This window comes from Amblyomma americanum, chromosome 5, assembly GCF_052857255.1.
Source record: "Amblyomma americanum isolate KBUSLIRL-KWMA chromosome 5, ASM5285725v1, whole genome shotgun sequence".
In the NCBI taxonomy this organism is placed as follows: domain Eukaryota; kingdom Metazoa; phylum Arthropoda; class Arachnida; order Ixodida; family Ixodidae; genus Amblyomma; species Amblyomma americanum.
In genome coordinates, this window is record NC_135501.1 from 189,573,605 (window position 1) to 189,589,045 (window position 15,441).

Sequence of the window (15,441 nt, forward strand, 5' to 3'; positions counted from 1 at the left end):
AGTGTTCTAGTTAGGATTCGTGTAAGGAAACAGGTAGCAATAGTAAACTAGATATGGCAAACATAAATGAGAAGGAGCGACAAGAGAACATTTAAGAGGCACTGAAGATCAAAAATATTTTAAAACCCACAAAGCACCTATCATCCACCATCCAGTTCTGCAGTTTTGGTAAACATTCCTTACAAACACTATGCTCTTTATTATGCTCTTAAAAGCTCTTATTATGCTTAAAGAATTATAATGTGCCTTAATACGCTACATTCAAGACAAGGCCAACAACAGTTTACATCTGTGTATAAAACCTTTTTCAGTTATGAGCTTGTGACTCGAGAACAGTTCACATTTAGGCAGTGAAAATTAATTAAGCACTTTCTGCAAACCATCTTTTTTCTTTTTTCACTGTGCCTGTGGGAAGCTAAAGAACAGTCTCTTAACTCTGCAGCTTATGAGAGAATTTATCTCAGCAATGTTCGTCTTAAGAGCAGTCCATTGTATACCAAGGGAGCAGCCATATTTCACTCTTTAAAAGTGACAACTTCTGGTTGACTGCGATAATTAGAGTTTGAACGATGACGTTTAAGCCAGGTGCAACGAATTTACATGTGCAGTTGAGCAACATCAACTGCACAGCCTATTTTTAGTTGGCTATTGTGATGCCACTTCACTGTGTTTTAAAACACAAGTTGCTAAGAGCAGTTGATCTGAAAATATGTTCCACAATATTGCAAGCACTCACATATTACATTATATAAATTCATCTTGAATAAACCGTAATCACACAGATAACCCTGAAACACATCGGCTCCTTTAGCTATACAGTTAAACCTGGATATAACGAACCTGCATGTAGGCAATTCTTGGATTTACCAAGAGCTTCAATCTGCAAAAGCTACCGTCCTTCAAATGTATGCATGTGAAACCTCGTTATAACGAACACAGTTATTATGAATTATTAGCTATATTGAACTTATTGAACTGTTCCTAAATATTTTTAACAGACACATCCATTTCTCACTTCATGTACCGAACACGGTTTGCCATAAAACGGACATATCGAACTGCCAAGTGCCAAGCTGTGCCCCTTCGGATGGAAGGCGGTAGGCTTTGCCTCACTGCACGAGTGACAGGTGGTATAGCGGCAAGTGTTCGCGCCATGGTAAACACTTTATCTCGCATTTGGTACATTGGTTAAGCACATCTGACTACCCAATTACCTTAACCCCATGTATAGCGGCATCGTGCATTCCTTGTTAGCAGTGTTTGCGTGTCTTGCGTGCCGTGCCACTACATGTTGCTCTTTTTATTACCAATCAGTTCTCATAGTCGAGTTCACGTTGCAAAATAAAGCTTACCGTGCATGACCAGTACACTAAAAATTTCAGTGTTTCATTTATTTCGAAACTCCATTTTTCTTTCAATGTTTTTTCTGCTTTCACGACTTTGTATATTGGGGGTTACTGCAAATGACTCTCCATTCCTCTCCACGGCCCCGAATCCTCGGGCCTGAAGAAGAAGAAAGCCGGCACCGTGCCCCGCGGGGATCTGCAGCGAATTTTCTTGTATTTTTTTATCATTTTGGTTTTGTTTCCACATTACTCTGTAACGAAAACCTGTAACCAAAAATTGTGAACTTTCCTTCAATTCGCTCTATCCAGGTTTAACTGTATGGATAGCTCATAATGTACACAAGCTCAAATTAATGCCAGCTGAACCAGTATCAAGTTACAGCATATTTTGAGCCCAGCACTAGTTGTCTCATGTTAAGCAGAGCCACAGGAGAGAGAGAGAGAGGACAGGAAAGTGCTGCAAAGCATACGAGAATGGATGTGCTATACACAAGGAGGCGGCTCTGTGCCAGTGCTCTCAAGCAGAAGTTGCGTTCCGGCCAAGCAGACGAAAAATACACCAGGGTGCTCCTTCCTATTCGATCACAGCTCAATGGACTAGAAACACGAGCATGTGCGTGTTCACGTGCAGAAAGAAACCACACGGTGGGGACTTACATGACGAGCTAAAGCAGTCAAGACACTTAAGCAACTGGCGCCAATCGCATTCTTGCTCGGACGGTGGGGGCTTTGACACCTTGCGCCGCAATTCTACAACGGAAACCAAGGACAGGCACACGAGACATGCGTGCACCGTGCTGTAGGCCTATGGGGTAGTGACTCATCCAACTCAAGAGAATACAAATAAAAAAACTATGGGGACACTTCAGTCATCAAGAGTGGAATGCGATAGCATTAAGTTTCACATTTGTTGCAGCTGCTGATGTAACTACTTACTGTGTGTGTTTGCATCACTTTCTTTGCAACCGTCGGTCCGTCAAACGTCATATTCAGACTGCTAGCTGCAGTAGTAAATATCCGCTACACTGATGGTGCTGAATTTTGCATACATCACATTTTTTCCCGATTTTTGATTGTGATTATCTATCTAGATTGCTGTGTCGAAACTAGGTCGCTCACAATTAATCCAGAGGCCATGTTGTGATGATGTCACAAGGTCATGTTACCTCTCTCAAGATATCATTAATTTAATTACCATCTGCCTTCGTGGGCAAATTGTTCAAAATCCAGTGGCCAGGTTGTGAGACATCACAAGGTCACAGATCTCTATCGACCAATGAGTGAATATTGTGACAATAGACATCAGCTTGGTTTTGCTGTGACAACAATTCTAATGCTATCGCATTGAAAAAGTGTTGCTAGCTACAGCACGCATAATTTGATTATGGTATAAAAAAAACATGCTCGTGCTGTACGCATGCTGTGAGAGTACGCTACCACTTTGCAATCACACATTGGGGTCAAAATGCCTGACCTAATCGCAAACCATGCCAGCTAGTTCATGGATTTATATTCCTCTACCTGGAGTTACTGTAGTATTCTTTTAACTGCAGCAATTTTAAAAATGCCTCAAACCCTTCAGTAGCTATGGAAATGTAAACTTAGGGAGAGAGGGAATAACAGTACATGGCAATGGTTTTGTCATGCATATTAGTTAAAAACAAAAAAATGAATAAATAAATAAAATACGCGTATTTCTAGAACTGTGAAAGAGTTCAGCATTACGCCTCAGACAAAAATCTGCAGTGTTATTAACATGACATCACTAATAAACCAAATTTATAAAGAGCCCATTATAATGCCTACTTATTGAATTGTCTGGTTGGTAACAAAATAAAAAAAATGAACTTAGAAACTAGAAGTTAAATAAAAGCAAGCAGGTTATTAGGATGCAAGTTGCTAAAAGTGCATCACAGAGCCACAGTGATTTTCAGTGCAAATCTGAGTGTGCAATCCTTGGCAAGCAGGGTCGTGAAGGCATGGAAAGGGGACAGTTTCACCAAGACACCTGGACTACTGATAAGTAAACAAACATGACTGCAAACTTGCAAGTCAACCAAACTACAAAAACAGAGTTCTTCAAACCATTCATCATTCCAGTTTTAGCTAAAGAGAATGAAGGCGTTCAAATCAAATTGACTCAGCAGAAATCTCATAATCAGTCTGCAGGTGGTCCTTCACACTTGCCTAATTAGCATGAAGCGACACTTCTGCTATATATTTATTATTCATGAATGCTGCAACCTCAAATGGTTCCCTGGAATAATGAATCCAAATACACAGTTGTTAGGTATTACTAACTTGCTCAATTCTTTCTTTCCCTGTACTAACAGTAAAAGTTATAACTTCAAATAATGCTCTAAGACACCTCCCACAATATTTTCATGCCAAACTAAGTGAAGAGCAGAAATTTCTGTAGACGTACTATTCACATTAAACTGTGATACCGGTCTCCCTACAAAATGTCTGAATGGTCTACGTATGTTACAAAGACCAGTGACATGTAACCTTATATTCTTGATCAATAAAAATTTATACAATGAGTTTGCAAACTTTTAAGCATAAAAATTAGTCAAATCATCAATTTGTTAAGAATAATTAAAGTCGCATAAGGTGTCATTCCAGGAAGGTGTGACCAATATGGCACAAGAAATATTATGATCCCATGCTGCGCGTGGCATTTCACACAAACCATCACAGGCGCAGCAGCTAATGGTGAGCAATGAAGAAAGGAAGACCGGTGGTTAATGCAACACGATGCAAAGCACACCCTGCACACAACCATCTAATGCTTCTAATCTCATAACATTAGCAGAAATGCAACAGGATGTTGATCAGGATTCAATACCACAATGCACAATGAAATGTTGGGGTAAACATGAAACTGAAAACTGAAAAATATGTAATGTGAACACTTCAAAACATTGCTATATGTCTGCCTGATAAAACTGCAAAAATATCGATATTTTCCCAGGTAAATTCATATCCAAGTAAAAAATGATTAAATGCTAGTTACGGCAGCAGAAAATTTGTTAGAGACTTCTGCTATTACTAATCGTAATACTAAACAATCCTAGTAAGAACTGCAAGGCTATAGAAATGGCGTATATGTACTTCTAAACTATAACAAATATACTACTACGCCAAGATGGCTGAGAATTAGCACTATGTTCAACATTTGACTAAGTGAAACTGGGGCAAAGTATGATAACTGGAACTTAAATATATGAGAGAACAATGGCAACACGGACGAACTACAAGTAGAACATGGAGTGCAGAATTCACAGCAGCTATAAGAGAACGCAAGAGCAGCAGCAGGAGGCAACCTCTGCGGAAGACCATGTTGAGGATCTTCTGCAGTTCGTAGCTATTCACTTCCATGTCATCACCAGCAATCTTGGCAAACAGGGCTCGCAATTGCTGAGCACGATCAGAACTGGGGTCCTCTTCTTTCGCACGAACCTGCGAGTAGTCACCACCACAGGGTCCCACGAGTGAATGGCAGAAACCGTCGGCCTCAACTTGAAGGGACTATAAAACATGCAATACTGGCACAAAAACCAAAGTAGAAAACTTAACACTTAGTAATGAAAACTTCATTTTAGTTAAAGATGAACAGTACACGTCAACACTGTCACCTTTTTACTACCAAAGCAAGTCCTGCTTGCCTAGTGAAATTATACTTTGTCTGCTCCTAAGGCCAAGGCAACTAAGCAGCTGATTGATAAAGTATGCATTCAGTTTTAAAAGAATGAAGCTCGGTAAAAGAGGACATGCATCTCATCACATGAGAGCCACACCGAAATGTTAGACAACTTGTGCCACCATATAACGTGCACAGCACACCCAGCAACAGATTAATACATCATAGCAAATCATATGCAAGCCGAGAACCTAACAATCTGCAATTTTTTACAAAGAAACCATCCGGCTCATCTTCCAAGGCAGCACAGTTCTTACTGTAATGCAGTGAAAACGAAATGTGACGCAACGACAGTGCCGATTTTGCCATTATTTTGGCGCCATAGGGTTGGCCTTCATGATAAAAATGATAATCACACTAGAATGTTCTGCTGTGAAAAACCTGTGGGGCCATTTGATGCGATGTGACAGCAAGAGCTGAGCAGGTAGCCTGTAGATGGAGATCTGTGATTGCAATGTTTTAATGCAATATATACTTCGATTTATCATTCGTTGAAGTCTATAGCGGCGCTTCCTGACATGCTATGCGACACTACATTTCAAACAATCATAGGCACACAAAAATTGGTTGACGAGCTCTCTCCCTTTCATTAGTTGGAGCAGCAGAAACTGCAGAGGTAGAATAATTCTACTGTACACATATAGCAATGATGTTGCATGTGAACCATTAAAGGTCATTTTAAACTGGCAAATGACGCTGAGAAGATTAGCAAGAACTGAAAGCCTCTACTAACTTTGCTTGACTTTCAGTGAACTAGGCTTGCACCATCCAGCCACAACATTTACAACAACATAGCACTTTCACAGCATGCACTTTTGGTTTTAATGTGAAATTAGAAAGGAGTTTTCTGTTCATGCAACAGCGTGACGCAACAGCGATATTTATGGTTCGCACCACGATACCAAGAAACCAAACCACGGATTCAAGAAAATTGTTACACATCTAAGAGTGGTGTACAAAAAAAAACAGTCACACCAAATAAATCACTGGACTACTGAAGAAAATAGCGACTGAAAACTATAGCTTCAACTTTACAGTTTGTATGCGGCTGTAAGTGTGATCATTTTGCTTATTTAACCCCTCTAAACATTGATAACACAACTGCATTTACACTTTGCGTGAGGCCTAATCATTCAGACAACTTCTGTGCTACAGTGTTATCTGACAGTACTTTTGCACATGCATGAGCACACCTGTTATGCTTTCCAAATAGAATATGGTGTTCAAAGTATCATTATATTCAAACCAATGTGGGTTTGCACCCCAATACAGACTCAAGCTGTCAATCCTTACTGTGGTGGGCTGCTGTACAAAACCGAAGCGAAACTGCAACAAAATGCAAGGCCACAGTAATGAACAGGTTATGTGAATTTGTTGAGGGCCTGGACAACTTGGCAAAATGTAGTCACAAAGGAATATTTAAGAGAGGAAGACAAACGCTTACATTATCGGCAGGAGGAACGATGGCAGGAGGCACATCATGTTCACTGTAAAAGGAAGACAAGAACATATCAAGACACGAAGTTGTGCAGGCCAGTAATAAGAAGAAATAACAAAAAACATGTTGGTTGGTTTTATGGCGCACATTACAAAGTTGGGAAAGGAATCTATTAGGCATCAATATGAAGTTTGCCAATTTTCGGATCACAATAAAATCTGCCTCTAATTAAACAAATGCACAAAGAGTGCACCCACCTCAGTTGAAATAGTGCCAATGTCTTAAGTTTAGTGGTACGTGCTCACTTCTGAGGTGATCCACAACCTTGCATCAGATGCAACCATGGCCATTTCTCACTAACAATGCTACATTATGAAGCTGCCACAGCAGCTGGGAGCCAAGCGTTCCATTTCAATTTCGTCAATGCAGAAATCAGCAGATAACATAAAAAGGTAAAGCCATGGAATTTAAACGAATCTTTGGAGCACAAAACTTACTACCAATTAGTACTCTGCAAAAAAGCTTAACTCTGCCATATGCGACAATGCCCATCCCTTCTATCACTTTTTTTTTTTTTCAGCACTCACATTGGAGCAGTGCCAGAAGAAGAGAGACTTACATTAAATGACGATATCACACTACAACAAAACAGATACTATTTGACAAATTTCGTTGCTCAAACACACAGAATCTGCCGTGTCCTGCTGCAATTTACAGAAATTGTAGAAGAGTTTCATCACCACTAGTTAAAAGTGTAATTTCACCACTGACAGGAGTCCGAACACTCAGCCTATACTTGCCGATGAAGTTGTGTGAAGAAAAACAAACCTACTAGTGGAATCTTTCACTGGCTGTCATTCTTTTCTTTAACACACAAGCAGTTTCACCAAATGCAATTATTAAAGTTAAGCAGCTACACATAGCTATGTCACTTCTATGACTTAATTTCTCACTAAATGTGAAGCCTCTGAACCATTCTTGAAAATGGCATAAAATGCTTTCCCTTCAAACCTACAAAAACTGTGATTTGTAGGGTTTGACAACTCAAAGCTGTGCGTGGACTATCAGGGATGCTCTAGTGGAGGGCTCTAGATTAATTTTGACCACCTGGGGATCTTTGCGTGTCGCCATCACATCTTTTGTCCAAAAAGAGCTTAATATCTGGGTAGTGACAGCAGTAAGTTTGCACAAGTTCTTCACATAGTGATAGCATACTTGCGAATTAGCCCAGAATAAACTGATTACACTGCATATACACACACACTTGGCCGCTAGTGCACGAAAAATAATGCACAACCTTGCACCTAATTCAACTACGATACCATTTCTCACTAAGAATGGTACGCGAGGTTACCATTCCAAAGGTACACGTGGGCTTTGAGATGCACCATAGTAGAGGACTCCGGATTAATTTTTACCTCCAGGGGTTAATGTGCACTGACATAACAGCTCACGAGCGTTTATGGATTTAAGTTTCACTGAAATGCGGCTGCCGTGATCAGGCGTGAACGGCAAGACAGAAATGAGAATGGTGGCCAGGGTCTTGCCTTCCTAGTGACAAATAGTGCCTCGGTCATCAGGTTATGATATTCTGCACTTTTGGCTTGACATTACAGTCAATGATGCCTCATTTAGTTTTCTTTCAAAAAAGTAGGACTGCAATGCAAGCAAACCTTGTGCTGCTCAACATCTACCACCAAATATTGCCTTGTTACCGTTGTGCTCAAATTGACAGCAAACAAAAAGTTCAGGTGGGAGGGGTACTTTTGCCTATCTCCACTAGCAATGCGACAGCTGGTATAATCACAGACAAGACCCCGCAGACGTAGAAACGTAAAATGCCACCAGGGGCCACGTACTGGGAGATGTTCCTTTTTTCGGTGAATATCCGCAGGAGGAACTCTCCCGTCTGGTTGGGTTCAAAAGTGGAGGGAACCACGCAGTAAGTGCCAGGGGGAAGGTTGAAGCGAGTGGTCACCTCGCGAGAGTTAATGAATGTGTGCGACCTCGCGGCCGATGGGTTGAACTTGAAGAAGGTCAAGTCAAGTGGTGTCGGACAGCTGTCCGGATCATCAATCTGCATTTAGAAAGGTTTGACAAGACTTCAGGCGTATGAAACAAAGACTGTCGTGCTGTATTTTTAAGTGAGGTCAACATGCAAGGCGAATTTCGCACTGCTTGTTTCAGGTTCGTAACTACTCATATTTTCTAGCGCTTAGTGAACACAAGGGACAAGAACACAAATACACAGGACGTACTCGCAGGACGTACAGGACTAGCGTACGTCCTGTGTATTTGTGTTCTTGTCCCTTGTGTTCACTAAGCGCTAGAAAATATGAGTTCAAACAATATCCAACTAGCCCAAGTTTCTGCCTTCGTAACTACATCACAGCCAAGGGGGGAAAAAAAAATGGCAAACTGCAAGCCTATCACTTGCAGCTCTAACTGTTCTTAATAAGAAAGACAGTGGCTATGTGAGTGAGGAAAGAATGTCCATCACTATAGTACCACCCCCCACTCGTTTCTGGGTGATGTTTTGAAAGGTTGCAATGCACACATGTGATGGGCACTGTACTGTAAGGTGCCAGGATCACATCACTGTACTGTTTCATGCAGTATGGAAGGCTTACTTATGACAGCGCTTCATAATTAGAACATTATGAATGGGGCCAAAATTATCATTTAGTACCCGTGCTGCCATCTGTTGGCAAACCAAAAAAATGCTTTGGACGAGCCCTACTCTTCTTAAACCAGTCGCAGAGTGCCAGAAAACATACGACAAGCTGGACTCTTCATGAGCCAGAAACGACAGTTGGCTTATGTGAGCCTGGCTCAGCCAAGTCCCCTAGGGAAATGAAGGTTACCGATCCACAACAAATCTAAAGCCAACTGTTTTAAATCAAGGTCAAAAATAATGAGAAAATTCTTAAGGTTTCAGAGAAAAGACCTTCTGATGTGCTTGACAACAGAAACAGGAACAAAAAAACAAAAACATTGATCATAGAGACAAGAACATGTATGCAAAGTAAATTTTGAAGCTCTTGTAATACACTAACGGCAAATACGTTTCTGCCCATACGCAAGTGAACAAAAGTTGTGCCACGTATTCACATGTCCAGAGCATGAACAATTGTGCCAAACCTCACTCAGTGGCTGTGTTGTTCACATACCACGTCCTCGCAAAATGACAGCCACACGTCCTTGCCTTGTATATGGCAAAGCCAATGGTGAGAAACAAGCCGGCACCAAGAGTCCTGGCTGCTCGTCTGTTCTTCTGCATCAGAGCCACGATCATGGTGCAGTTATGTTCGTCGTCGTCGTCGTCCGGGTCCTCCAGTGTGATGAAATACTGTGGGTTCACCCAGAAGGTGTCTGCACAGGTCATTTCGGAAGTCAGCGATCAATGTCCAGGACCTGAGTGCTGTGAGGTCTTCACACTTTCTGAACACAGAACGACTAGCATTATGTTACAAGGACGCTGAAGACAAATTTACATTGACCTATATCGATGGACTACTGTGTTCTATAGCAGAATCGAAAGTTGAGCTAGTTGGTATATTCGGCAAAAAACAAAACAGGGACAAAGGATAGAGCAAGTGGACAGACTGGCACTGTAAAACAAATCAAAGCACTGATACTTAAATCAGATGCCTCAAATACATCAATTCACATTCATGCATGACAATAGAAGGGGGTGTACATGTACGTGTCTCATTTCCTGTGACAGCACCATTTTTACTGAAGAATACTGTGTTCTATAATGACAACTAGAGCTAGTTTCACTGGAAATGGAACTTTTATAAGCTAGAAAAGGCAAAAAGGAAAAAAGTTAAAGAATGCACGCCACAGCAGCCACACGCACCGAGGTAGTTTCGGCACCCTCCGGCAGTGGCTCCTCGTACCCAAGACCCTTCAAAGATGGACACCTCCCACTTCTTCTTGGACGTGTCCGAAAGTATTTCCTGGTCCAGAGAGTCTGGACCCAGGTTGCAGATCTCCAGAAAGTGGAACTCCCGCAGAAAGTCTCTCTCCGACATCCTTGAAGGAAGAACATTTCGAGGAGGCAGAAAACAGACGAGATTTCAATCGAAAGCAAGAGCCCTCACACATATATCTGTGTTACAACAAAGTGCGGCTCCTCAGAAGAAAAAGCATCAAATATAACAAGTAGAGGTTTGCTCACAAGATAGTACACATAGATGCTGCATGCAAAGTTTTCCAGTTCTCAATTACACAACCCTTAGAAAGAAACTGCTCATACAACAGCTAATACCATAGTCACTCAGAATACAGTCAAAAAGAAAGGAAAAAAAATGAACAGAACAATGTGCGAGAAAGTACAACTCAATTAGAATGAATGCAGCCACCATTAAACCAGCAAGCAGCTCACTCATTTATTCATAACACAAATATCCTACCATCCCTGATAATGTTATCACAGACAAGTGAGAGCACAGGTATAGAGAGAGTAATGCTATTATGGGACTACTCATATGCAACAGACTATTCACTTCCTTGTAGTCTCTCAAAGAAGACGAAGAAGACGCCACCATCTTTTATACAGCATTGATGAATCAGAGGAGGTGACACTTGCCAGAATTCGCCATCGGCATCAAATGTAAGGCCGATAGCTTCCCTTTCTTCGGCGCTCACGAGGGACCACTCACGTGACCTGCAGATAGCATGCAAGCAGCCACCACAAGACAATTAAAGTGAGCAATGATGGTTTCCACTGAACAAAGCATTGCACAAGGCCCGGTACACCAAAAAGTTTGTCTGCAAAGTAAAGACGCGCTCTACTCAGCTTTGGCTCATAGGGAACAACTGCACCGTTTGAACACACACAAAAAAGAACTATTGGTACATGACAAAAATTTTGAACAATCATAACCAAGGCACAGCAGGCAACTCAAAACTGATTTCCCATACTTCCAGAGCAAAACTGGATAGCATACACATATCAGTTCATTTCACCCAAAACGCACATCCTAAGAAAACTTTCCTGACTATGTATCGAAATCGCACAAGGAAATAGTTGCAAAAGAAACCTTAAAGATGCACTAAAGAGGAATCCGAACTTGTCTTTTTACTGCGGGAACTCGATCTACACGTTCCGGGCATTCTTATAAACTGCGAATTATTGTCCTGCGCGGCCGATTGCCCCAATTAAATCGGATTAAACGTCCTGGCTCCCGCCTTTTTTTGAACTCAGTGCGGTAGGTAGGAGGAGTCAACCAACGCGTCAGCCAGTCCCGTGGTGGCTTGCCGCACTGCCATCGGCAAAGTGATACGTAAATCAAAGAGTCCACATGTATTTTTATTTCCGTGGGCCTAATTTGTGGCTATGTTGTCTGTGACTGAAACTTTACTCACAAAAACCTAAAAACTAAATAAAAGTGAAAGCGAAGCCTCCACTGGACTGGCTGAAATGCACTCCACGCGTTGGTCTACTCCGCCTGCCTACCGCATTGAGTTCAAACGGGAGCCGGGACGTTTAATCCAATTTAATTAGGGCAATCGGCCACACAGGACAATAATTCGAAGTTTCTAAGAATGCCTGGAGCGTGTAGATAGAGTTCCCGTGGTAAAAAGACGAGTTCAAATTCCTCTTTAGTGCAACTTTAAAAATAACGAGCCAGATAGGTGCAAGTAAAAGATTATAGCCATTCTTCCATCCACCAGCACCGCATGCACATACAACGACTTGTTGCAGCAGAAAATTGCGAAATGCACTGTACTAATTCTAGGATACATTTTCGCATACCAGACGGAGCTAACAAAGCTTAAATAGGCCTGGTAAGACACCCTTCCTTGCCCTAATATGAAAGCAGTACACTACATTGACAGCTTTTCAAAGGATTTGCATTTGGAATAATTGGCAGTGGCTTAGCTCGGCTATGCCAGGATATACGTAGCGAAAGCTAAGGCATAGCTTGGTTAGCGTTGGTTAATCTTGATTGCAAGTCCAGGTTAGTCTGGTTGTCTGGCTGGTTGTTGTCACGTGGTTCGTCACGCGTTTGGTCACATGACCAGTCACGTGGTTGGTCACGTGGTGCGGTGCGACCACGGTGGGAATGCGAGCACGGCGAAACTGCAGGTTCGTGGCCAATGTAGCTTTCACTACAAAAGACCTTCAGAACCACAAGGCCACTGTAATGAAAAGCAACAGTACCAAAATGTGAGAAAAAAAAATTGAGAATTTCCTCACTGGTCACTCCAGGCTCCTCTCCACTCAGTGTCGTCTCCCCAGGGATTCCTGAGCCGGATCAATGGCATTCGACCCTTTAGCCGCTCGATGTAAACCTGCATGCGACATTCACTGAACCAATCAGAAGAGTGCACAACAAGAGAATGGCAAATGGCGGGGTGTGAAAGTGATAAAAAACAAAGCATGGTAATAAACTAGTACTCACGCTGTTTTTCTATTCACTCCCTTTTCCACTGGTCTGCTAACAAGTCTGCGCAACTATTTTGCAGCTAGTAACTGATCACCATCGCAAGGTCTTACTAATCTGAGTTTCGTTTGTCTCATTTCTTTTCGGATCCCACGGAACAGCAATGTGCTTGACTCTGTTACCCCAATTTGCCAGTATAAAGCGGTAACAATGTCCACAAGCACCACTTTAAAACTTGGCCAATCAACTTGGTACTTCAAGCGCAGCCACAGATTGCAGTACCCCTCTTCTCTGACTGTTGGCAATACTGAAGCCACAAAGCCCAAACTTTACAGCAAAAGAGAACACAACGTTCTTTAAGGCCCATAACGTGGGTGAATAGGACAGCAGTGAAATCTATGTCAATGTGCTTACCAGTCGCACCGCAGTGATGCTGTAGGCATGACCTGCTACGAGGCCGCTGGCCAACTTCTCTTCAGGAATTGAGCCCACCTGCCGGCCAGAAAAAAAGCCCGCATGTTCACAAAGCCACACATATCAAACAGGGATGAGCATAAAAGTGGGGAAAAAATAAATAGTGCGTTTGTGTCCCACAGTAACTTGGCAGTCTTCTCAAACTTGTAACAGTGGCAATCAGGAAGCCATTAAAGGGGCACTAAAGGGAAATAGCTAACAATTTAAAGGGACACTGAGGAGAACTCTATCATTTTTTTTTGTTAGCAAAATCTGATAGTTCGGCATTTCATGGCTTTGTTGCCGCTTGTCCGGGCGCGAAAGATGCATTTATTTCAAAGAAATTTGGATTCGAAGATGAAAAAGTTTTTCCCGCCGCTCCGATTCAAACTCAGGGAACTCTTATGATGCCACGGCAACTCTTATGACGTCTCAGAACGGAGTGACGTGATACGTGACGTAAACGCAGATTCCGTGATTTCTGACGGCTAGCAGTGCGGTGCGCAACCTTCCTTTGCCAGCCTCAGAGAATCGTGGCTTCCATGAAGTAAGGAAAATTCCTCCAAGGTGGCGCCTCTTGTCCTAGGAAGTCATCATGCTTGTACTTGCGAGATTGGCCTGTGGCGGCGACACCTGTATTTTGGTTCTTGCTATTTTCTACATTACAAGAGCTTTGTTTTCAGTACCGCCCCCATTGCAACCCCCGATCCCTGGGTCTTTGGGGGGTGGTGCTTATGGTTCGTTTCTCTTTTTTACAGCAATACAGATCTTGTTGTTTGCATTGTGCGTATCAGTGATGAGAGAATGATGGAAAAGGTTCTTTCCTGATATTGACTGGTGCTGCCTATAAACACAGATATGCCATGAAATGAAGAGGTGTCGAAAAACATCTGTTTCCGAGTCGGTATATAATATTTTACTGTGACACATCATCGCGAGCACACTACTTAGGTCACAGCTATCAGGTTCTTCCAAAAAAAAAAAAAATTTACTTTGCCATATTTCATTGGGCACATTTTCCATGGGCACAGTATGCGTGTCCGCATTCCCTGAGAAGCAGTATCTTGTGATGTGCATGCTCATCTGCACACCATGCCTCTTGCACTATATGCATTAAAAAAAAATTCTACCAGCGCATCGCCAATAATACTGCAGTTCTCCGATGGTACCTGCCTCTTGGCATCGAAAGAGCACTGTATGAGAAGGCAATTACTCAATCGTGGCCGATTGAGAAATCACATCACCAGGCACAGTTGCATGAATTCTCGAGAGGTGTCGCCATGTGCTTTAACTCTATTTCTTGGCTTATCAGAGGTCTGTTTTCGGAAAAAATGACATATTTGTTATTCACGGTAGAGAGAGGGCCGGAAAACAGGTTTCCTCACAGCACAAAACGAAGTGAACAAGGTTGTTCACTTTGTTTTGTGACGTTTGCCTATGTGATACTAACGTATCAATGTAGTACCACACTTTGTATTCCACTTTAGTGTCCCTTTAAGAGCTCCTATTGACCGAAATGTGAGCAGCTCTGAATTATTCTCGCATTATGATGCCACAATTAACTACGACATTGGCAGTACAGAAACAAAAAACACCACCACCCGAGCGATTAAAAAGACATATGAAACATTTAAAATAATCTTAATACATAGCAACTTAGTTCACTAAAACAAGGGCTTAGCTGCGTTCTACCTCAAATAGAAATTAAACCATACCATTGAGTAGTAGAGAACTGCTTGCCAGGCTTGTATGAACATGCTCTCTTTTAGATGAAAAAAAAAACAATGCTTAAAAGATTTTACTGAAAATAATCAAAATGAGAATGTTACTCTACAGATTAGAGGACTAACATTGATATTTGCCAGCACATCCCATGAGACTAAATACAAGTACAGTCGTACCACACATATTCCTGCATTTCCCTCCTCATAACTTTTCATTCTGTGTGCTAGAATTACTCTCAGCAGTGAAATGACAGTGACTGAAAGTTACGCATGAACTGATAAGAAAATGCTGCACATCTTTGAAAGTTTTGTGCATTTTGCACATAAAAGTGATCAACACCCACCAAGGGTGTGCAACTTACCCTGTTGTTGCATGGGTGAC

The 15,441-nt window shown here is 41.9% G+C and overlaps 1 protein-coding gene across 14 annotated transcripts in view; it reads right to left on the reverse strand.

Moving 5' to 3' along the window:
- LOC144133263 (calpain-B-like) overlaps positions 1-15,441 on the reverse strand; it is an 82,779-nt gene that overhangs the window by 11,601 nt on the left and 55,737 nt on the right. For 8 of the 14 annotated variants that reach the window (XM_077666200.1, XM_077666197.1, XM_077666198.1 and 5 more), the window contains exons 6-13: positions 13,297-13,374; positions 12,696-12,790; positions 11,082-11,159; positions 10,350-10,525; positions 9,693-9,859; positions 8,347-8,564; positions 6,494-6,536; positions 4,673-4,808 (exon numbers count right to left, since the gene is read on the reverse strand). In XM_077666200.1, coding sequence (XP_077522326.1) covers positions 4,673-4,808; positions 6,494-6,536; positions 8,347-8,564; positions 9,693-9,859; positions 10,350-10,525; positions 11,082-11,159; positions 12,696-12,790; positions 13,297-13,374 — 991 coding nt within the window. Of the gene's footprint in view, positions 1-2,003; positions 2,915-2,967; positions 4,809-6,493; positions 6,537-8,346; positions 8,565-9,692; positions 9,860-10,349; positions 10,526-11,081; positions 11,160-12,695; positions 12,791-13,296; positions 13,375-15,441 lie in introns of those variants that run through there. The other 6 variants (XM_077666192.1, XM_077666190.1, XM_077666189.1 and 3 more) reach the window with 2 other exon arrangements.